This window comes from Odocoileus virginianus, chromosome 12 (assembly GCF_023699985.2).
Source record: "Odocoileus virginianus isolate 20LAN1187 ecotype Illinois chromosome 12, Ovbor_1.2, whole genome shotgun sequence".
In the NCBI taxonomy this organism is placed as follows: domain Eukaryota; kingdom Metazoa; phylum Chordata; class Mammalia; order Artiodactyla; family Cervidae; genus Odocoileus; species Odocoileus virginianus.
Window position 1 is genome coordinate 44,738,954 of NC_069685.1, and position 19,946 is coordinate 44,758,899.

Genomic DNA, 19,946 nt, shown 5'->3' on the forward strand with positions numbered 1-19,946 from the left:
TGTCTGGTCTGTGTTGATTACTCCCTCACTCCTGGAACCCTGCCCCTCAACATCTCTTATGCTCTGCATCTACACCTCTTTTAAACATCAAAGGACAATTTTTTTTTCTTTTAAAAAAGAAACTTTTATTTTATATTGGAGTATAGCCAGTTAACAATGTAGTGATAGTTTCAGGTGGACAGCAAAGGGACTCAGCCATACATATACATGTATCCATCCTCCCCCCAGACCCCCCTCCCATCCAGGCTGCCACATCGCAGTGAGCAGAGTTTCCCTAGGACCTTGTGGGTTATCCATTTTAAGTACAGCAGTGTGTACATGTCCATCCCAAACTCCCTTACTATCCCCTCCCACCATTCTTACCCCTCCTGCCAACCATAACTTTGTTCTCTAAAGTCTGTGAGTCTATTTCTGTTTTGTGAAGAAGTTAACTTGTATCATTTCTTTTAAGGTTTCACATGTAAGGGTATCTTATGATATTTCTCCTTCTCTGTCTGACTTATTTCACTCAGTATGACAATCTGTAGATCCCTCCACATTGCTGCAAATGGCATTATTTCATAAAGGTTGACTGATTTAAAAAAAATAATAAGTCTGTGTGGTTTCAGGAACAAGAGTGGGCAGTTCTATTTGCTTGCAACTATTAACCAAAACACATCCTACACAGAAGCCCCAGAAACCCTGTGCTTTGCAGCTGCCAGAATGACCACAGGGAATGTCCAGCGTGGGAGGACTCATCACCGGGAAAGAAATTGACCAAGAGTCCATGATGCATTTGGCAAAAGGACCAGTGATGGGATGACTTAATATTGTTTCCCAGTGTTATAAAGTCAAGAACTGCCTTCTGGAATTGCAGTGCATGTTTGAATAGGTTGTGCACTGCAGAACTCTGGTGGGAGGGTGTCGTTCACGTGGATGCCTTGGTTTGAGGAGCACCCCCTCCTCTCCTTTCCGGAGAAAAGCTCAGGCAGTGACCTGGGTCACACCCGGGCACCCCCTGCCATAGAGGGGCCAGAAGCAGCCGCTTCCTGACATCCAGAGAAGGGGACCGAGCTGGCTTCTTGAGAGAGCATTTCATGGTTGCTCTGTGCCGATCACATCGCAAAGGAGGAGGTCAGGATGAGAGTGATGGAGAGCGGATGGCCATTGATAGGAAAGCTTTGCCTTGTTCCGGTTTGCATGAAAGAGAGATGTGTTTTTTCTCTGCAGTTCCCAGAAGCTTCTTTTTCTTTCTTTTCCTGCCACCCAAACATAAGGCACATGGAGTGTTCCACCTGGCTCATCCCTCCACACCCCCAGAACTTGGTGAATGAAAAGGCACTGTTGTTAACTCCTGTGCCCGCGCACCCCAAAGAGATGGTCCTCTTCCCCTTACATCACTTATTTCTTCCTTTTGGTCACTGGGACTCAGACAGTAGAAGTAGCCACATTCATCGTGGTCATGGAGTGCCTGACATGGACCCAGCATGGGTCCATGTGACTGGGCATGCTCCAAGGCTAAAATATTCAGTCTGAAGCCCTGGATTGTGATAGAGATCCAGGGGTGTTTGGCACATTTGTGAGAGTAGTTTGTTGTTGTTCATAAGGATTACGGATTACCAGTAGTTAGTAGGCAAACATCAGAGGTACTAATGTCCTGTAATGTCCAGGACAGCCCCACACTACAGAAAATTATTCCATACCTTCTTGATTTTTACATGTCCCACCAAACTAGGGCGGTGTAGGAAACAGTTATTATCTGTACAGTAGCTTAATACACACAAGCAGAAATTTCTCAGTAATGCAAACTCAGGGTAAATCAAAAGAATACTTGGACTTCCCTAGTGGTACATGTGATAAAGAATCCACCTGCCAATAAGGGGACATGGGTTCAGTCCCTGGTCTGGGAAGATCCCACATGCCAAGGGGCAACTGAGCTCGTGCACCACAATTACTAAAGGCCACATACTGTATAGAGCCCATGCTTTGCAACAGGGAAGCCACTGCAATGAGAAGCACCACAACTCGAGAGTAACCCCTGCTCGCTGCAACTAGCAAAAGCCCTGCATGTGATACTGAAGACCCAGTACAGCCAAAAATAAATGAATAGATTTCTTAAAAAGAATATTTTGTGTTTGTTTGTAACTTTAGCAAGAGTGTGCCCACCAGGGGAAAATCTCCCCAACAACCACTCCACCTTCTGAACCAGCACCCTCATAGCTATAGCATTTATGATGGCTCTGTTGAGGAGGGGGAGAAGAGGGAGAATCTGCCTTCACTATATTTCCTAGTGAATTATACTTAAGAAGGTACTTGTTGAAATATGTATCATTCTATTATAAATTCATTTTTATTTTACTTGATATCCAGCTAGGGCATTATATTTATCTTAATAAGAAGATCTTGTGGATGGGTTACTTTATCTGTGAATTCCACTTTGGAATTTTGAAGGCGTTATAAAATATTCATTGAACAATGGCGGTATTATGTCTGATAAGGTTGAAAACCACGGTGTTAGGAAGTGTGTGCTTTATCTTAGCTGCAGTTAAGACTTTCTTCCAAAGTGATTCTCTTTTATTTATTCATTCAACAATTCTGTCTTGTGTAACTATTACATGCCAGGTCCAATTCTGGGTACAGTGGATGCAATGGATGAACAGGCAATTAGTCAGAATAGGTTAGAAGATGCTGAGATAACAAACAGCACCACTGTTGACTTTTCCTCTCGCTCAGAGGCAGCAGCTGGCAGCTCCCCAGGGAAGTATCCTTCATGGAGTAACAGCAGAGCCTCCCAGACCACTTCCCCTGGGGACACTTGCATCTTGGGACTCCCAGACAGGGAAAAGGACTCAAAGAATGTACACTGGTTCCTAAATGCTTCTGATCAGAAGTGAAACACATTCCTGCCTTATTGGCCAAAGTAAATCTCACAGCCATACTTAATTTAAGGAGGTGGGGAGTGTCAGGAATGACAAGAGACATGAGCACTGGAAACAAGGTCTCTACCTGTATTACCAAACTCAGGTCTGGCTGCTTGCTGCTCAAACATCAATACTCAAGAGAAACAAATTTTGGTAGAAACGAAAGATGCTTTTAATCAGAAAGCCAGAAATCTGGGGAGAGAGTGGACTCAGTGTCCCCAAAAACCATCTTCGAAACTTTTACTCAGCCGTGAAAGCTTTTAGTTAATATCCAGACAGGAGGTCAGAGACGTAGCCGTCCCTGACTGTGTGCAGACTTGTCTACTCCTTGTAACTCTTTTTAGATGCTATTTTTTTTTTATTTTATTGGGGTGTAGTTGCTTTAAGGTTTGTGTTAGTTTCAGATGTGCAGCAACATGCATCAGTTATGAAGTGAAGTGAAAGTCGCTAAGTTGTGTCCAACTCTTTGTGACCCCATGGACTATACAGTCCATGGAATTCTCCAGGCCAGGATAGTGGAGTAGGTAGCTTTTCCCTTCTCCAGGGAATCTTCCCAACCCAGGGATCGAACCCAGGTCTCCCACACTGCAGGCAGATTCTTTACCAGCTGAGCCACAAGGGAAGCCCAAGTTATACATGTACATATATATTCACTCTCGTTTAGATTCTTTTACATATAGGTCATTACAGAGTTCTAAGTAGATGTCCCTGTGCTATACAGTAGGTCCTTATCAATTATCAATTTTATATATAAAATAGCTTCCCACTTCTATCTATTTTATATATAGTGGCCTTTCCACTTCCTTGCTAGTGGTAAAGAACCTGCCTGCCAATGTAGGAGACATAAGAGATGCGAGTTTGATCCATGGGTCAGGAAGATCCCCTGGAGGAGGGCATGGCAACCCATTCCAATATTCTTGCCTGGAAAATTCCATGGACAGAGGAGCCTGGTGGACCACAGTCTGTACAGTGGTGTGTATCTGTTAAACCCACACTCCTAATTTATGCCTGCCTCTGTTTCCCCTTTGGTAACCGTAAGCATGTTCTCTATGTCTGTCTGTCTATTTCTGTTTTGCAAATAAGTTCATTTGTAAAGCCAGAGCTCAGAGGAGGGCGTGCTGGCTGGCTGCCATTCTTGTCTTTGAAGAGGTACAATGAGGCTGGTTCAGAGATGTCAGAGGAGCTGTGGGCTGGATGGGCTGCTGGCCCACAGGAGGCACAGCTGTTGTGTCCTGAGGCATTGCTACGGTGATGCTCACAGGTCCAGCAGGAGACAGGACAGGCTCCTGGGAAGAAAATAGGAAGGACAGCCTGGAAGTTGCCTTCTCATCATCTTATTGGCTAAACCTATGAAAGAGCACAGCTGACTTTACAGAGTCTCGGAACAGGACATGGCAGGGTGAGCTTGCGCTCAGCAACAATAACCACCTCCTAAAACATTTCATTTCTCAATGCGCTGATCCTCACAACCTCCTGTATCTCATTTTCACAGAACAGAACTCAGCACCTGCTGGTCTCTCCTGTGCTGCGTGTTCTCTCTTGTGATTACTGAATGTGCTGTGAGACACAGGCTCTGTCCTCCCAAGACCTGGCCTTGGTTCCGCAAGAGTTCCAGGGACCATAAATAGAAAACGGACCCTTGGACCAAACACGAAACATCCATCAACTCCCTGTTCACTTGTGCTGCTCCTTCGGTGTCGAGGACGTTGTGTGATCCAAAAGAAAAGAAAGGAGCGGTGGTTTCCAGAAATGGGCTGCGGTGTTTGTTCTCAAGGGCTATTAAAGGGTATTTAGGAACTTCCCTGGGGGTCCAGTGGTTAAGAATCTGCCTTGCACTGCAGGGGATGTGGGTTCAATCCTTAGTCAGGGGACTAGAATCCCACAGGCGGCAGAGCAACTCAGCCCGCAAGGCAACTTCTGAGCCCGTGTGCTCCAGAGCCCCGAGTGCCGCAGCTAAGATCCATCAACGTCAAATACATGAATAATCTTTTTATAACGGTGTTTAAGGAAAGGTTTAGCAAGGGAGGGAAACAAAACTCAACAGCTGGTAGCAAAAGAAGCATTCGTCCATTTAGAGATTTGAGGTTTCCAATTTCCCCTCTTTATATTTTCATCTGTGTGTGTGTGTGTGTGATTAATGATGAATGTGTTTCTATACATACCCCAGAAAGAGATGGGTCAGAGTCTTTCTATGTGCGTGGCTCTAGACAGTTCACTGGTTTGACTCACAAATACATCATCGGTTTACTTTCCTTTTTTCCTTGGTGATGAGGATGGAGTCAAGAGCTCCACCAGTTGGACAAGAGCTTCTTCTGCCACCTTCTTAGTCTCACATCCAAGGCCTCCACTGCCCTGAAGTTGTCTTGTTCCCCTGTCCATTCCATTCTATGGGGAATGAAGGCAGCTTCACTGATCCACAGATTTCATCATTTGCACAGGGTGAGGTTGCATGAGGTTTATGAATGACATGCCCAGAAGACCAGCTCTTTCTCTGTGTTTTTGTAAGCATTGTTTGTATTTACTGGTTCTCATTCATAACCAGAAAGTTGCCGAAGGATCTGGGCTGCCATCAGCATTTCTCCTCTGATTTCTCGCTATCAGTACAAATGCTGTTCTCTCTGGAATAGCTCTTTCCTGATAAATGGATGGAAGGACTGCACTGGTAGGGCTAAGGGGAAAAACAGCATGAGATGATGAAATGAGCAAGGACACCAGGGTCAGGGAAACCTTTGGGTCAGATCTCACATCTACAATTTAATGACTGAGTAACACTGGGAAACGTATGTGATTCTTCATGGCCCTGAAGGCTTCCTCTTTCAGACAGTTCTCTCATCTGGAAAACTGAGTTTGGAGTCTGGTAGCATCGCGGATTGTCTCCCTCTTGTGATGGCCTCTGTTTTAGGGATTGCCAATCCAATGCTGGTGGCAAGACAATAGGGGATGGTGGGACCCCATGAACTGGAGAGTGCTGGGGACGGAGGTGCATGGGAGTTGGCATGTAAATCTAGCACAACTCATCCTTGCTCATCTCTTCTCAAGTCTGCATCCAGTGACTTTAGGTTGATAGCATAGCATCAGGAGCATTTATACCATGGAAATCACATGCTAAAAATAAGGCTTGTCTTTCTTTCACAGAGCTGGTTGTTATACTTATCAGCACACCATTGCCTGGGGACAAACACTGTTTAGAAGACCACTGCCTAGAGGGGGTGTGACTCAGTATTGACAGCTTATTAGTCTTCTAGGGACAGAGTTCTGACTCCGTCATTTTCTAGCTTACATAAATATTTTCAAGGCAAATAAACAATACATGCCTCAGTTTCCTCATCTGTAAACTGGGAATAATAATCATTTTTATCCAGAAACAGATCTACCGTGTAGCTAATGCAGCTTAAGCTTAACAGCCCCTCCCTTACCCAGGCTCTCTTCCAAGACCCAGCACAGATTAAATGATACAAATTAATTTATTTCTAAAAAAAGAAGTAGATCCACAGACATAAAAAACAAGTTTATGGTTACCAAAGGTGAAAGTAGGGACAGGGATAAACTAGGGATAAACTAGGAATAAACTAGGAGTTTGGGATTAATGGCTCAGCAGTAAAGAATACACCTGCAATGCAGCAGTCACAGAAGACATGGGTTTGATCCCTGGGTTGGGAAGATCCCCTGGATCAGGGCATGGCAACCTACTTCAGTATTCCTTCCTGGAGAATTCCAAGGACAGAGGGGTCTGGCGGGCTACAGTTCATGGGGTCCCAAAGAGTTGGACACAACTGAAGTGACTTGGCATGTATGCACATAGGAATTTGGGATTAACAGATACACACTGCTACATATAAGACAGATAAACAAGTCTGTAAGTACGGGAAACTATATTCAATATCTTGTATTAACCTATAATGGAAAAGAATCTGAAAAGGAATATATATGTGTATATATATGTACACACACACACACACATATATATAATATATAAAACAAAATCACTTTGCTGTAATCCTGAATCATTGTAAATAAACTATACTTCAATAAAAAATTTTTTAAAAGAAAAAAAAGAAATTTTGTATTCTTTTTGTTTTAATTTTTATGGAAGTATAGTTGATTTACGATCTTTTATTAGTTTCAGGCATACAACAAAGCAATCCAGTTTTGTTTATATGTGTGTATATTTGTGTGTGTATATTCTTTTCAGATTCTTTTCCATAGTTAGTTATTATAAGATATTGAGTATAGTTCCCTGTGCGATACAATAAGTCCTTGTTGGTTATCTATTTTATATTTAGTAGTGTGTATATTGAAAGTTCAACAGTGTTAGTCACTCAGTCGTGTCCGACTCTTTGCGATCCTGTGGACTGAAGCACACCAGGCTCCTCTCTCTGTCCATGGGATTCTCCAGGTCAGAATACTGGAGTTGGTAGCCATTCCCTTCTCCAGGGGAGCTTCCCAACCCAAGGATCAAACGCAGGTCTCCTGCGTTGCAGGCGGATTCTTTACCATCTGAGCCAGCAGGGAGGCCCAGTGTGTATAAGTTAAACTCAAGCTCCTAATTTGTCTGTTCCCTCCCTTTTCCCTTTGGTAACCATAAGTATATAGAAATTTTGTATTCTTAATTTGCAACTCTTCAGCAGTGATGCCTCCCTTTCTGCTCCTCTGTTTAGGTAGAAGATTATCATAAGATGTAAGTGAATGTATGTAAGGTGGTTAATGCCAAGCCTGGAATGTCAGGGGACGTTCAACTTTAAGGGATCCAATATGTTATTTTCTTCTTTGTGTGCCATTTCTCAAGGACTCTCTATTCCTTATCAGTTCCTGGAAAACAGGAACGAGCAGAGCTGCACGCAGTTCTCAGGACTGAGATCATGAGAAAGGGCACCTGCTTGGATTCCTTTCAGTGACTCCCTTCAGTGACCTTTTACTTAGTTATGCCCTCTTACTCGGGATATGGAATGCTTTCTGGCCCTCTGAAGATTGGTATTTACTTGGATTTGTTTTTGCTCAATTTTTTTTTACTGCCTAAAGCTGCCATGTATGAAGATATACAAACATGCATTTCTGCAAATAAAGCACCCTTGTCTCACTCGAGGCTTGGGTCCCCTGCATCCTTCTTCTCGTTGACTCCAGTCCCCAGGTCCCAGTCTACAGAGACTGTGACGCTGGAACATATCAATGTTAGATCTTCTGGCTTCAGAAGTCTCAGTGAAGACTTGTGACCGGTGAGGCCAGGCTGAGGAACCGAGCTCTGAGGCAGACAGGGCAGTGGGGCAGAGCTGACAAGAACCCACGGCTCCGGGCAGCACTCATATAAGGGGAAACCTGGAATTTCTGACACAGTGGGATGTGGTGAAGCAACGTGCTGAACACACTGGGGATGGAAAGCCAGGACAAAGATTCTGTGCTCCTGAGACATTATCCATAAGAGCCAGGAGAGCGGGCTCTCTTAGGCATGTGATACAACCAGGATAGGAGCCACGCTGATGGCTGTCCTGGGGTGTCTGAGAACAAAGAATTGGAAGGCACATCTTGGTTCAAGGCCAGCTTCTCGGTTTCCACACATACTTTCTTTTTCTGGTTATCTGCACAACAGCCCACAGTTCTGTGGGTTGACTGGGCACAGCTGAGCGGTTTTCATGGCCTCATGTGGTTGCTATCAGTGGCCCAGCGGCTCCTGGAGGGAGCCACCTGAAGGTTGAACCAGGCCAACATCCAAGATGGAGCACCCATGCAGACAGCAACTGGTGCTGGTGGTTAGCTGGGAGCCCAGTGTGAGCTGTAGATGGGAGAGTCCACAGGTGGCCTTCCACCTGGCCTAGGCTTCCTAGGATATTGGCACATGAGTTCTGAGGGGGAGCACCTGAAGGGCAGGTGTTTCAGGAACCATAGGTGGAGGGCTTCTCATGACCTGGCATTTGAAGTCACAGGTTACCACTTGTGTCACTTTCTGTAAGTCCAGAGAGTCACTAGGACCAGCCCAAACCCAAGGAGAGGAATTGGGTCCACCTCTTCTGTGGGGTACAGTCAGGCCCCATGGGGAAGAGCATGTGAGCCGGGAGAAATTGTGGCCACCTTTGGAAATACAATCTGCCACATTCCCTCACATCTCTGAGTCTCAAAGTTCTCTACCCAGAAAAAAAAATCGGTGTCATCACATCAACCTCCCAGGACTGCTGGGAAAAGCAGAAGGACCTAGTGGAATTCCCTAGGGCAAGCTTCTCAGTTTGCACTGGTCAAGCATGCCCTGGGGCACAGGGAGTGTGCACGAGGATATTCGTTATCACATGGTTTAAAAAGCAAAATGTAGAAACATGTAAATGTTTCTTAATTGAAAGAGTCCTCCCCCCACCCCTGCCCCGTACACAATTGTACAATCTGTGACTTAGGGTCTTGTGATGCCCAAAGGAATCATTCAGAAGTGCTTGAAATGACAGTTCTTCTCGGAGGGTGACTTTTCAGTCCAGGGGGCATTTGACAATAACTGGAGACAATATTATTGTCACAACTGGAGGGGAGGTTGCTCCTGGCATGTGGAGACCAGGGATGCTGCTCAACATGCTAGCACGCCCAAAACAGCCCTTTGTGACAAAGAAGTATCCATCCCCAGTTGTTGACAGTGCTGAGACTGGCATAGGGGAAGAGCTGCTTGGGTTGGTTAATATGAAAATTGTTTTCTATCAGAGCGCTTATTGGCAGCTCTGAGAAAACAATAGTGACCCAGACAACATGGGATAATTTCAAGAACAAAGAAAAGAGAACGTTCACTGAATGTGTTATTCCTTCTGACCCAGGAAAGACGGAAAGTGAGAATGTAGCGTTGTGTAAAAATGTTCTGTTTTGAGTTAAAAATAGCAGAGCTTCTTGGGAACTTAAATTTAGGGTTTTATTAATGGAAGAAAAATAGAGTCTAATATAAATGATTCCAAAAATGTGAAAATATCCCTGTTCAAGAAGAGGTTCATTGTGGTGACATGGAAGGGACCTCGGATGCTCCTTCCAAATAGAGTTCTTGGAACCAAATAGGACCCTAACAGGACCTTCCTGGGGGCAGACTCCACCACATCCCTGGCCTCTTTGTAGAAAACCTTTAGTCTCCTAGTCTTTCCCCAATCTCCAAAGAGCAAATTTAATCAGAGAAGTGAGAAAAATGTAGAAACTAAGGAAAGAAGTCAAGCAAGACAGAATAATAATGGTTTATCCATAAAGCAAAGTCAGTGACATTTTATTCCTTCTCAAGGGCTACAGATAATATCTTGAGCCATTTCCTTGAGCCATATCCTTACTAAAATCCCCACCAGGTGGAAAAAGTTGACTGTATGCTAATCACCAGCACATAGACCCCAGACCTGCTAGAGCCATAAAATTGATGAATGAAATTCCTAAAACACCACCCTGTTACCTAACCACCCAACCGATGTTTACCCTTGTAACCTTCACCCCTCATGTTGTTTTAAAAACCTTTTCCTACAAGCTATCAAGATGATCAAACCAGTCCATCCTAAAGGAAATCAACCCTGAATATTCATTGGAAGGACTGATGCTGAAGCTGAAATTCCAATACTTTGGCCACCTGATGTGAAGAACCAACTCATTGGAAAAGACCCTGATGCTGGGAAAGATTGAAGGCGGGAGGAGAAGGGGATGACAGAGGATGAGATGCTTGGATGGCATCACCAACTCAAAGGACATGAATCTGAGCAAACTCCAGGAGATAGTGCAAGACAGGAAAGCCTGGCATGCTGCAGTCCATGGGGTTGCAAAGAGTCAGACTCTACTTATTAAATAAACAATAACAACACCAGGCACCTCCATCCACCTGAGTGTCAGCCTCAGGACCTGCATGTACTCCCTGCCTTGGCTCCTCCTCCAGTGTGTTCATGTAGAACTTTTCTCTTGACAGAAAAGGGTCTGTTATGCATTTATAGACACTGCTGAGGTAGACAAAGTTGTCTCCCAAGGAATCAACCAGTGCCACAAGCTTGGGAAATTCTCTTCCCATTAATTAGCCCAGTGTTACATGTCCCTCAGAGAAGGAAATGACAACCCACTCCAGTATTCTTGCCTGGAGAATCCCATGGACAGAGGAGCCTGGTGGGCTACAGTCAAGGGGGATCACAAAGAGTCAGACATGACTGAGTGACTGTCACTTCACTACATGTCCCTCAAGCCCATGGGACACAGCACCTCAGTTTCTTCTCTGAAACATGGGATAATAGCATTTACCTAATAGATTTATCATGAGGATTAAATGGAATGATGCTTAACCCAGTGCCTGGCATACAGAAAGCATTCAATAAATATCAGTCACTGCTTTTCTTGTTACTGCTATTATTAATGGTACCACTTTTGTCCAAGATAAACACTAATCTCAGGAAGGTAATGCCTAACTTGAGAATTGGATACAAATACTCCTGCAGACTGTGTCTTTTTGCCAAATTTAAAGGGAAGGGGGATGGAATTTTAATATTCTTAGCTCTCGCTCTTAAAAAAAAAAGAAAAACATCAGAACATACGTTTCACCACAAATGTTGGTGATATTTAAATAAGATTTAAATTTGTACAGCATTTAAACAGAAAAGAAGCAAATGGCATTAAATTCACGAAAGTGCCAGATTGTACACACCCAGAGTCAGAAATATTAACCATTTTCCCATCAAGGAACAGTGCAGCTGGCTGGAAATGAATTATGAGAGGGATTGAAGTGTTTTAACAGATCCTTCCTTCAAACCTTCAGCATTGTAAAGTGGTAGTTAATGAATTATTGAACATGTACAGTCATATTTAAACAAGAGGGAATGAATAAGTCTTGTCAGCTCACCTAGACTGTCCTGTTTCTCTGGTTCAGCTCCTCAGGGAGGAGAAATTGATGCTAGAATTCAGTGGCCAAGGAAATGGAGGAAAAGATGGATGTCAAGCTAGAAGAACCAGTTCTGCCCCATCGGCCTCTGTGAGAACACAGTTCAGCTCATCTGTCCTGAGCAGCCACCAAAGAAATGGTCAGGGACCAGGTCTGCCCTTGGGAAACCAGACTGGTGTCTTCCCAACTGACAGTCACCAAGTCTTAGATCAGATTCCCTGTAACTGAGGCACTGTGTATGAGAACCATTGATGAAAGCCCCCCTCCCCGAGAAATAAGGGGGTGAGGGGTGAGGGGGCAGAACAGGGCAAGAGAAGAGATGGGCCAGGATGGTATATTGGATTCCTGTGGCCACTGTCACAAATGACCACAGGCTTGGAGTCTTAAAACTGCACCTTGGGACTTGCCTGGTGGTCCAGTGGTTAAGACTCTGCCTTCCAATGCAGGGGGCATGGGTTTGATCATTGGAGGGACTGATGCTGAAGCTGAAACTCCAATACTTTGGCCACCTGATGTGAAGAACTGACTCATTGGAAAAGACCCTGATGCTGGGAAAGATTCAAAGCAGGAGGAGAAGGGGACAACAGAGGATGAGATGGTTGGATGGCATCACCAACTTGATGGACATGACTTTGAGCAAGCTATGGGAGTTGGTGATGGACAGGGAAGCCTGGCATGCATGCAGTCCATTGGGTTGCAAAGAATGGGACATGACTGAGCGACTGAACTGAACTGAACTGAAGGGAACTAAGATCTCAAATGCCTCACAATGCAGCCAATAAATAAGTAAACAAATAAATAAAACTCTTTGAAAAAAAAGAAGACTCCAAAAAAACACAGTCTTCTCTCACAGTCCTGGAGGCCAGAAGACTGAAGTCATGCCTCCCTCTGGGAGCCCCAGGGGAGAAGTTGCTCCAACTGCTTGTGACAGCGCAGACAGCTTTCATTGGCTTGTGGCCACATCACTGCTCCTCTCCACATGGGCTGATATTCTGTCCATGTCCAGCCTCCTCTGCCTCTCCCAGATAAGGACTCTGGGATTGCATTCAGGACCCATAATCCAGGATGCTCTCATCCCCAAATCCTGGGCTTAATTACATCCTTTTTCCATAAAAGGTGACATTTACAGTTTCTAAGGATCAGGAGCTGACATCTTTGGGAACCATTATTCAGCCTTCCATGGATAGGGTTCAGGAGACCCTGCTCCCCGACAGCAGCTCTGGAGTTTGAAATGTACTAGAGACGTTGTCCTGAGGTGTGTTCATACAGCCAGTGGTTGGCCACAGGCTGCCCAGGGGATAAGCAGGAGTGGGAAGACCCCACCCCCACCAGGCATCCCGCACCAGCCAGAGTAATTCTCCAAAGTTCTCTCTCCCCCAGTTCTTTCCTCCCCCTTCCTTTCCCCCCTCCCTCCCCTACTGTGTCATCAAAGAAGAACCAGGTGTGGTTAGCAAACACTTTAGTGATGCCTCCACGCCCAGGGCAAGGATGGGGGCTGGATATGGAAAGCCAGAAGGGCCGTTTGCTTTTTTACCGATTCTTTATTCATAAACCTGATGCAAGTTTACAAAATTTACTGTACATTACCACATAAACCTGCCATGAAAAATAAAGTCCAAGAAGAACCAAACACCAAAGCATGCCAAAATGTGCACCTGTCAATGCTAGCCATCAGAATATTAAAGAATTCAATACTGTATTCAGGATTTAGCCTCAGGTTAAAGGAATTTGAACACTTTAAAGAATTCTGCGTTGTCACTTGCTATCTGAGCCACTGGCAATCGTAAGTTTAGACAAATGTAACCAACTGAACAAGAATGCCAGAAAATCTTCTCCTGTCCTCAACCAAAATAGAAAAAAAAAAAAAAAGAAATTAAACATGATAATGCAGAGGTGCCAAGCCTCACAGATGTGGTTTACAAAGTTAAAAACTGAGTTTTTTTTTCTAGTTACTATCTTTTTTATTTTTTAATTGGAGGCAAATTGCTTTACAACGTTGTGTGGGTTTCTGCTGTACAATGATGCAGATCAGCCGTAAGTATACACATATCACCTCCCTCTTGAGCCTCCCTCTCCCCACCCCTCTATGTCATCACAGAGGACCAGACTGGGCTTCCTGTGTTATATAGCAACTTCTCACCAGCTATCTGCTTTACACACGAGAGTGCATGTATGTCGATGCTACTTTCTCTGTTCATCCCACTCTTACTTCCTGTCCTGTGTCCTCAAGATCATTGTCTATATCTCTGTCTCCATTCCTTCCCTGCACAGGTTCATCCGTATCATTTTTCTAAATTCCATATACATGTATTAATATACTATATCTGTTGTTCTCTTTCTGACTTACTTCACTCTATATAACAGGCTCTAGGCTCATCCACCTCACTATAACTGACTCAAATTCATTCTTTTTTATGGCTGAGTGGTATTCCATTGTATATATGCACCACATCTTCTTTATCCGTTCATCTGTTGATGGACATCTAGGTTGCTTCCATATCCTGGCTGTTGTAAACAATGCTGCAATGCACACCCAGGTGTGTGTTAATCGCTCAGTCATGTCCAACTCTTTGTGACCCCATAGACCCCATAGCCTGCCAGGCTCCTCTGTCCATGGAGTTTCCCAGGCAAGAATACTGGAGTGGGTTGCCATTCCCTTCTCCAGGGGATCTTCCCAAGCTAGGGATCGAACCTGGGTCTCCTGCATTGCAGGAAGGTTTTTTTTTTTTTTTTTTACTATCTGATCCCCCAGGGAAGCTGGCACATTGGGGTACATGTCATCTAAAAACTGAGTGGTAAAGCATAAGAAACACTTTTGAACTTTGTAATTTGGTTGTGCAGTGGGAGGAAAAAAAGTGCTTCTGGATTTCTTTTTTAAGTACTTAATAACTAGAGTTTACTCTTAAATCAAACTTACAAACCTCTTATCAAATGTGGGTGCTGTCCTTATTAGTTGATGTAAACACACACACACACACACACACACACACATACACACACCCCGTCTCTATCTCAGGGCTCAGCCCAGCTTACCTAGCACTGTTCCAAGTCCTGAATATCAGTTGTGTCCACTCATCTCTACTAAGAGTGACCTTCTAGTGACCCTGCTCTCCCTCTGCGTACCTTCCTATCCTTTGTATCAAAGTCTAACTCCCACTTTTCCTCATTGCTTTGGGGGGAAACACTGAGTTTAAAAAAAAAAAAAGAACAAAACACATAGACTTCATTTTTTGCACTCACAGCTTTGGCTAACACACCAAGCATCTCTCATCCACAGGAGGATATAGGGCTTTTTGCCCACAGTGAGCTTCACGTACCTTTTCTTAGAACCCCTGATTTGACAAAAGGGCCCATAAGATTAAAGTCATGAAACAGCTTCTTTTTCTTTTTTGTGTTTTTTTTAATGCCTGTTTGCATTTTTATTTATTTATTTTTGGCTGCGCTAGGTCTTTGTTGCTGCACGGGCTTTTCTCTAGTTGTGGCACAAAGGCTCAGCAGTTGCGGTGCCCGGACTTTGGAGCACAGGCTCAGTAGTGGTGGGACACAGGCTTAGTTGCTCCAATGAACATGGGATCTTCCTGGATCAGGCATCGAACCTGCATCTCCTGCATTGGCCGGCAGATCCTTAACCACTGGCCCACCATAGAAGTCCCAGCTTCTTTTTCTGAAAGCAAGTCTTCTCAGTATTTTCTTGCTCCCTCTGTCACTCAGTCTCTATTTCTTGGCTTACCTCTGGCAATTCAGCCTCATTCAGAATTGAAAGGCTTAAAAATGAAAAGCTAGGATTCCCAGATGGTCCATAGTTAAGAATCCACCTTCCATTGCAAGGCACACAGGTTTGATCCCTGATCTGTGAAGATTCCACCTGCTTCAGGGCAAGTAAGCCTGAGCACCCGTAAGAAAGATCCAGTGCAGCCAAAATAAAATTTAAAAAGAAAATATTTCCACTTACAAAAGCATCAAAAAGAATAAAATGTTTAAAGAAAGAAAATGCCTAAGATTCAAGACTCAGCAGCCCTGAAGATGAAATGTCAGTGATCAGGACAAATTACAATAAAACTACCTGGACTGGTTCCATTGCACTTCCCAATAAGATTTCAGTACTCCCACCATTGGCGGACATTTAGGAGGACCAGCGGCTCCACTCAGTAATGGACCCGGGCCCACGTTTCCCTCCAAGTCACTGACCACCCCCTGGATAACGAGCCCCCTGTGAGCTCCCTGGCCCCCTTGTTGCCTCACCGGGAAGATCAAGGAGCCATCATCAGCAATCCTTTCTAAGATGTTTCTAAGATGTTTGAACAACCTAGTCATTTCTGCATTGCTTTCTTCATGCCCCTCTAAGTGCTGGAGGGAGGTTTGCATCCTTTAAAAAAAAAAAACAGATCACCACAGAGCATCCAGGCAAGACTGATGCCTGTACCGAAGCAGGAGGCAGCTGGGAGGTGACTTGGGTTGAATCTGGTCTTCCCACTTTGCAGTCGTGCGTCCTTTGTGTGTGTGTGTGTGTGTGTGTGTGTGTGTGTGTGTGTGCTCAGTCATGTCTGACTCTTTGTGATCCCATGGACCGTGACCCACCAGGCTCCTCTGTCCATGGGATTTCTCAGGAAGAACACTGGAGTGGATTGACATTTCCTACTCCAGGGGATCTTCTCAACCCAGGGATCGAACCTGCGTCTCTTGCATCTCCTGCATTAGCAGACGAATTCTTTACAACTAGTGCCACGTGGGAAGTGTCCTTAGGAAATGGTACTTAATTCTTGGACCTGTGAAATGACAGTAATGGCCCCGCCTCCTGGGTTCTTGTGACTGACTAGTGACTGGGACCATACATGGGAGGTGGTCACCTGCTGGGCTGGGCACGTGTTAGGTGCTCAGTAAACCAAGGGCTTCACTCCGGTTCATATCCCGCTCCAAGCTCAACCAGTCAAGCCCCAAGCAGGGAAGACACCCTCATGGCCTCTGGTTCTGTCCTCCTCTCCCTCTCAGTATCCATCTCTTGTGGCTTCTGGGACAAATGACCACAAATCTGGTGACTTAAAACCATACATGTGAGACTTCCCTGGTGGTCCAGGGGTTAAGACTTCACCTTTCAATGTAGGGTATGCAGGTTCGAGCCCTGGTTAGGGAGCCGGGATGCCATATGCCTGGTGGCCAGAGGGGTAAAAGCGGAAGCAATATTGCAACAAATTCAGTAAAGATTTTTTAAATGGTCCACATCAAAAAATCTTGGGGAAAAAAAGCCACATATAGGAACTTCGCTGGTTAAGATTAAGATCTTCAGTGATTAAGATTCCACACTTCCATTGTAGGAGGCGTGGGTTCAATCCCTCATTGGGGTACTGAGATCCTGCAAGTAAAAAAACAAAAAAATTTCCTGAAAACCACACACGTGTATTCTCCCACATGTTCTGAAAGAAGAAACCCTTCATCAGCTTCACAAGGTGTCAGCAGGGACTGCACTCCCTCCCATCCCAACCCTGAGACTCTAGAGGAGAGAACACTTCCCTGACTTCCCAAGCTCCTAGAGATGCTTTCTTTGGGCTCCTTGGCCCTTTCTTCCATCCACAAAGCTGGCTGCATAGCATCTACACAGCCTTCCTCTGCCCGAGGCTCCCAAATCTCCCTCTGCTTCTTTCCTGTAAGGACACTCGGATTACATTTAGGGACCACCTGGATAATCTCGGACTACCTGCTCATCTCAAGACCCTTAACTTCATCACACTCGAGAAGTCATTTATGTCAAATAAACTAATGTACCAGTCCCGGAAGTTAGGATTTGGTATCTTTGAGAGCCATCATTCATCCTACTGCATGACTCCAAAGCTTCGCCCCAAGTCTTGTTTAGGATGAGCATGGGATCCCCTGCAGAGCTGGGACACAAAGATGAGGGGACAAGGTGCTGTGAACTTGGCTCTTCTCTCAAATGGTGGCAGAGAGAAGCCTTCCCATACCCGAGCACAAGGTGGGAATGTGAATTCCGAAACCAGACCCCAGGGCTGATTCATGGCTGCTCCCGCCCAGCAGGGGAGTCAAACTCCTCTGTGCTCAGTTTCCTCATCTGGAATATGGGACTAACACCCATCTCGGGGTTGTTCTGAGGATGAAATGAGCTAACATGTGCCTGGATGTGTTAACAGGCAGTTTGTTCCTCCTTCAGACAAATCAGGAAGTCATCACTGGGCAAAGAGAGGTGATGGGATGGGATGGGATGGGATGGGATGGGATGGGATGGGATGGGATGGGATGGGATGGGTGGCATGTAACACACAAGTAACTCTGCAGGTACGGCTCCATCACCTAAGGGCAGTCTCCCAGAGGAGGTGTAGCATAAAGTATCAGCAGAACATCTACAGCCAGTGGTGATGAGTGACCTCAACTAATCAAAGAGCTCGAAGGAGAGGTGGGTGGGGCCCATGGTATCTGTCATTGTAGCCTCTGCTGTATCAGAAAGGAAAAGCCAGTATCCAGGGAATTCCATGGCATCCCAGTGGTTGGGACTCTGCATTTTAACTGCCAAGGGCATGGGTTTGATCCCTGGTCTGGAACTAAGATCCCACAAGCTATGTGGTGTGGCCAAAAAAAAAAAAACCAGTGTCCACTTACTTCTCATGATCATGCCCCCAGAAGAGCTATGACACTTCAGTTTTCTCCTCTGCTTTCTCTGGCTGTTCCCATGTTGTTGTTCAGTCACTAAGTCATGTCTGACTCTCTGTGACCCCGTGGACTGCAGCACGCCAGGCTTCCCTATCCTTCACTATCTCCTGGAACTTGCTCAAACTCATGTCCATTAATTCAGTGATGCTATCCAACCATCTCATCCTCTGTTGCCCACTTCTCCTGCCTTCAACCTTTCCCAGCATCAGGATCCTTTCCAGTCAGTCGGCTCTTCGCATCAGGTGGCCAAAGTATTGGAGCTTCAGCTTCAGCATCAGTCCTTCCAATGAATATTCAGAGTTGATTTCCCCGAGGATTGACTGGTTTGATCTCCTCACCGTCCAAGGGACTCTCGAGAGTCTTCTCCACCACCACTTTGGGGTGTGATAAAAATTCACTCATGGGTCCCCCACCACTCTCTCTCTTCTTCCAGGTTTCTGACAGATGTGACTATGTCTTTGTCAATGGGAAGGAAATGAAGGGCAAGGTGGGCGTGGTGGTGAACTTCACCTTCCAGCACCTGAACACTCCTCTGGAGATGACGGTATGGGTGCCCCGGTTGCCCCTGCAGATCGAGATCTCGGACACTGAGCTCAACCAGATCAAGGGCTGGAGAGTCCCCATCGTCTCCAACAAGAGGTGGGTGTGCTGGTCAGGCTCCAAGGCAGAAACCCAGGTCAAGTATGCTTAGGCTAAAAGTGGAAATTTACAGGATAGCTAACTTCAGGCATGTCTCATTCCAAGGGTTCAGGGGTAGCCTAAGGGTGTGTGTCTCTAGCCCCTTCTCAGCTCGTTTGCTTATATCAGCTTCATTCCCTATCAAATTTTGCTCCTGAAGTTCCAGACTTCTAGTCTACCTTCTTTGCGACTCTGCAAAAAGTGCATCCTCTCTTCCCCAGTAATTCCTACTAGAGACTTTGAGTTAAGTGTTATTCTTACTTGGGTTGTGTGTCCATGCCTGATCTAATCACATGTAGACGAGGAGGAGGAGAAGGAGGGGAGATAGAATACACTGATTGGCCAGCTAGGCTGCAGCCACGTTCCTCTGGCTGGAGCCAGAGGAGCTAAAGAAAGGTCAACCCTGCCTAAACCAAGGGATCAATATCAGGAGATGGGAGAATTGATCTGGAGGGACCCAAGCCATAGAGGTTCACGAGAAACCTGTCTGAACAGATGCTGCCTGACCTGGGCAGTCTCTTTGTGCCCCCAGCCCAGAAACTCTGAGATTGCTTTCCCTTGGGGAGATGAAGTCCAAAGCTTGTCTTCTGTGTGCCTGGTGTATCACTCTGATGGTGTTTGATGGAATCACAAGTCTGCACTGTCCACATGAGGCAAATAAGTAGGCATCAGATAAAAAGAGAATTTTGTTCAGAGAACTTTGTCATCTCAGAGAGACCCATGCTTAAAGAATCATTTACAAGTGACTTGTAGAAAGGCAAAAGTGAGCATGTGCAGAATTAGACAAGGAAATATTCCTGGAGTCTGGGTACTCAACAGAGAGGAGAGAATTGGTACTTATGTGAGGGATAGATTTTACATTC

General features: G+C 45.3%; 1 protein-coding gene across 3 annotated transcripts in view; it reads left to right on the forward strand.

Annotated features, from left to right (window-relative positions):
* Window positions 1-19,946, forward strand: part of TMEM132D (transmembrane protein 132D) — an 852,888-nt gene that overhangs the window by 820,903 nt on the left and 12,039 nt on the right. For all 3 annotated transcript variants that reach the window (XM_070475067.1, XM_070475069.1, XM_070475068.1), the window contains one exon: window positions 18,839-19,044. In XM_070475067.1, the coding sequence (XP_070331168.1) occupies window positions 18,839-19,044 (206 nt within the window). The remainder of the gene's footprint in view (window positions 1-18,838; window positions 19,045-19,946) is intronic.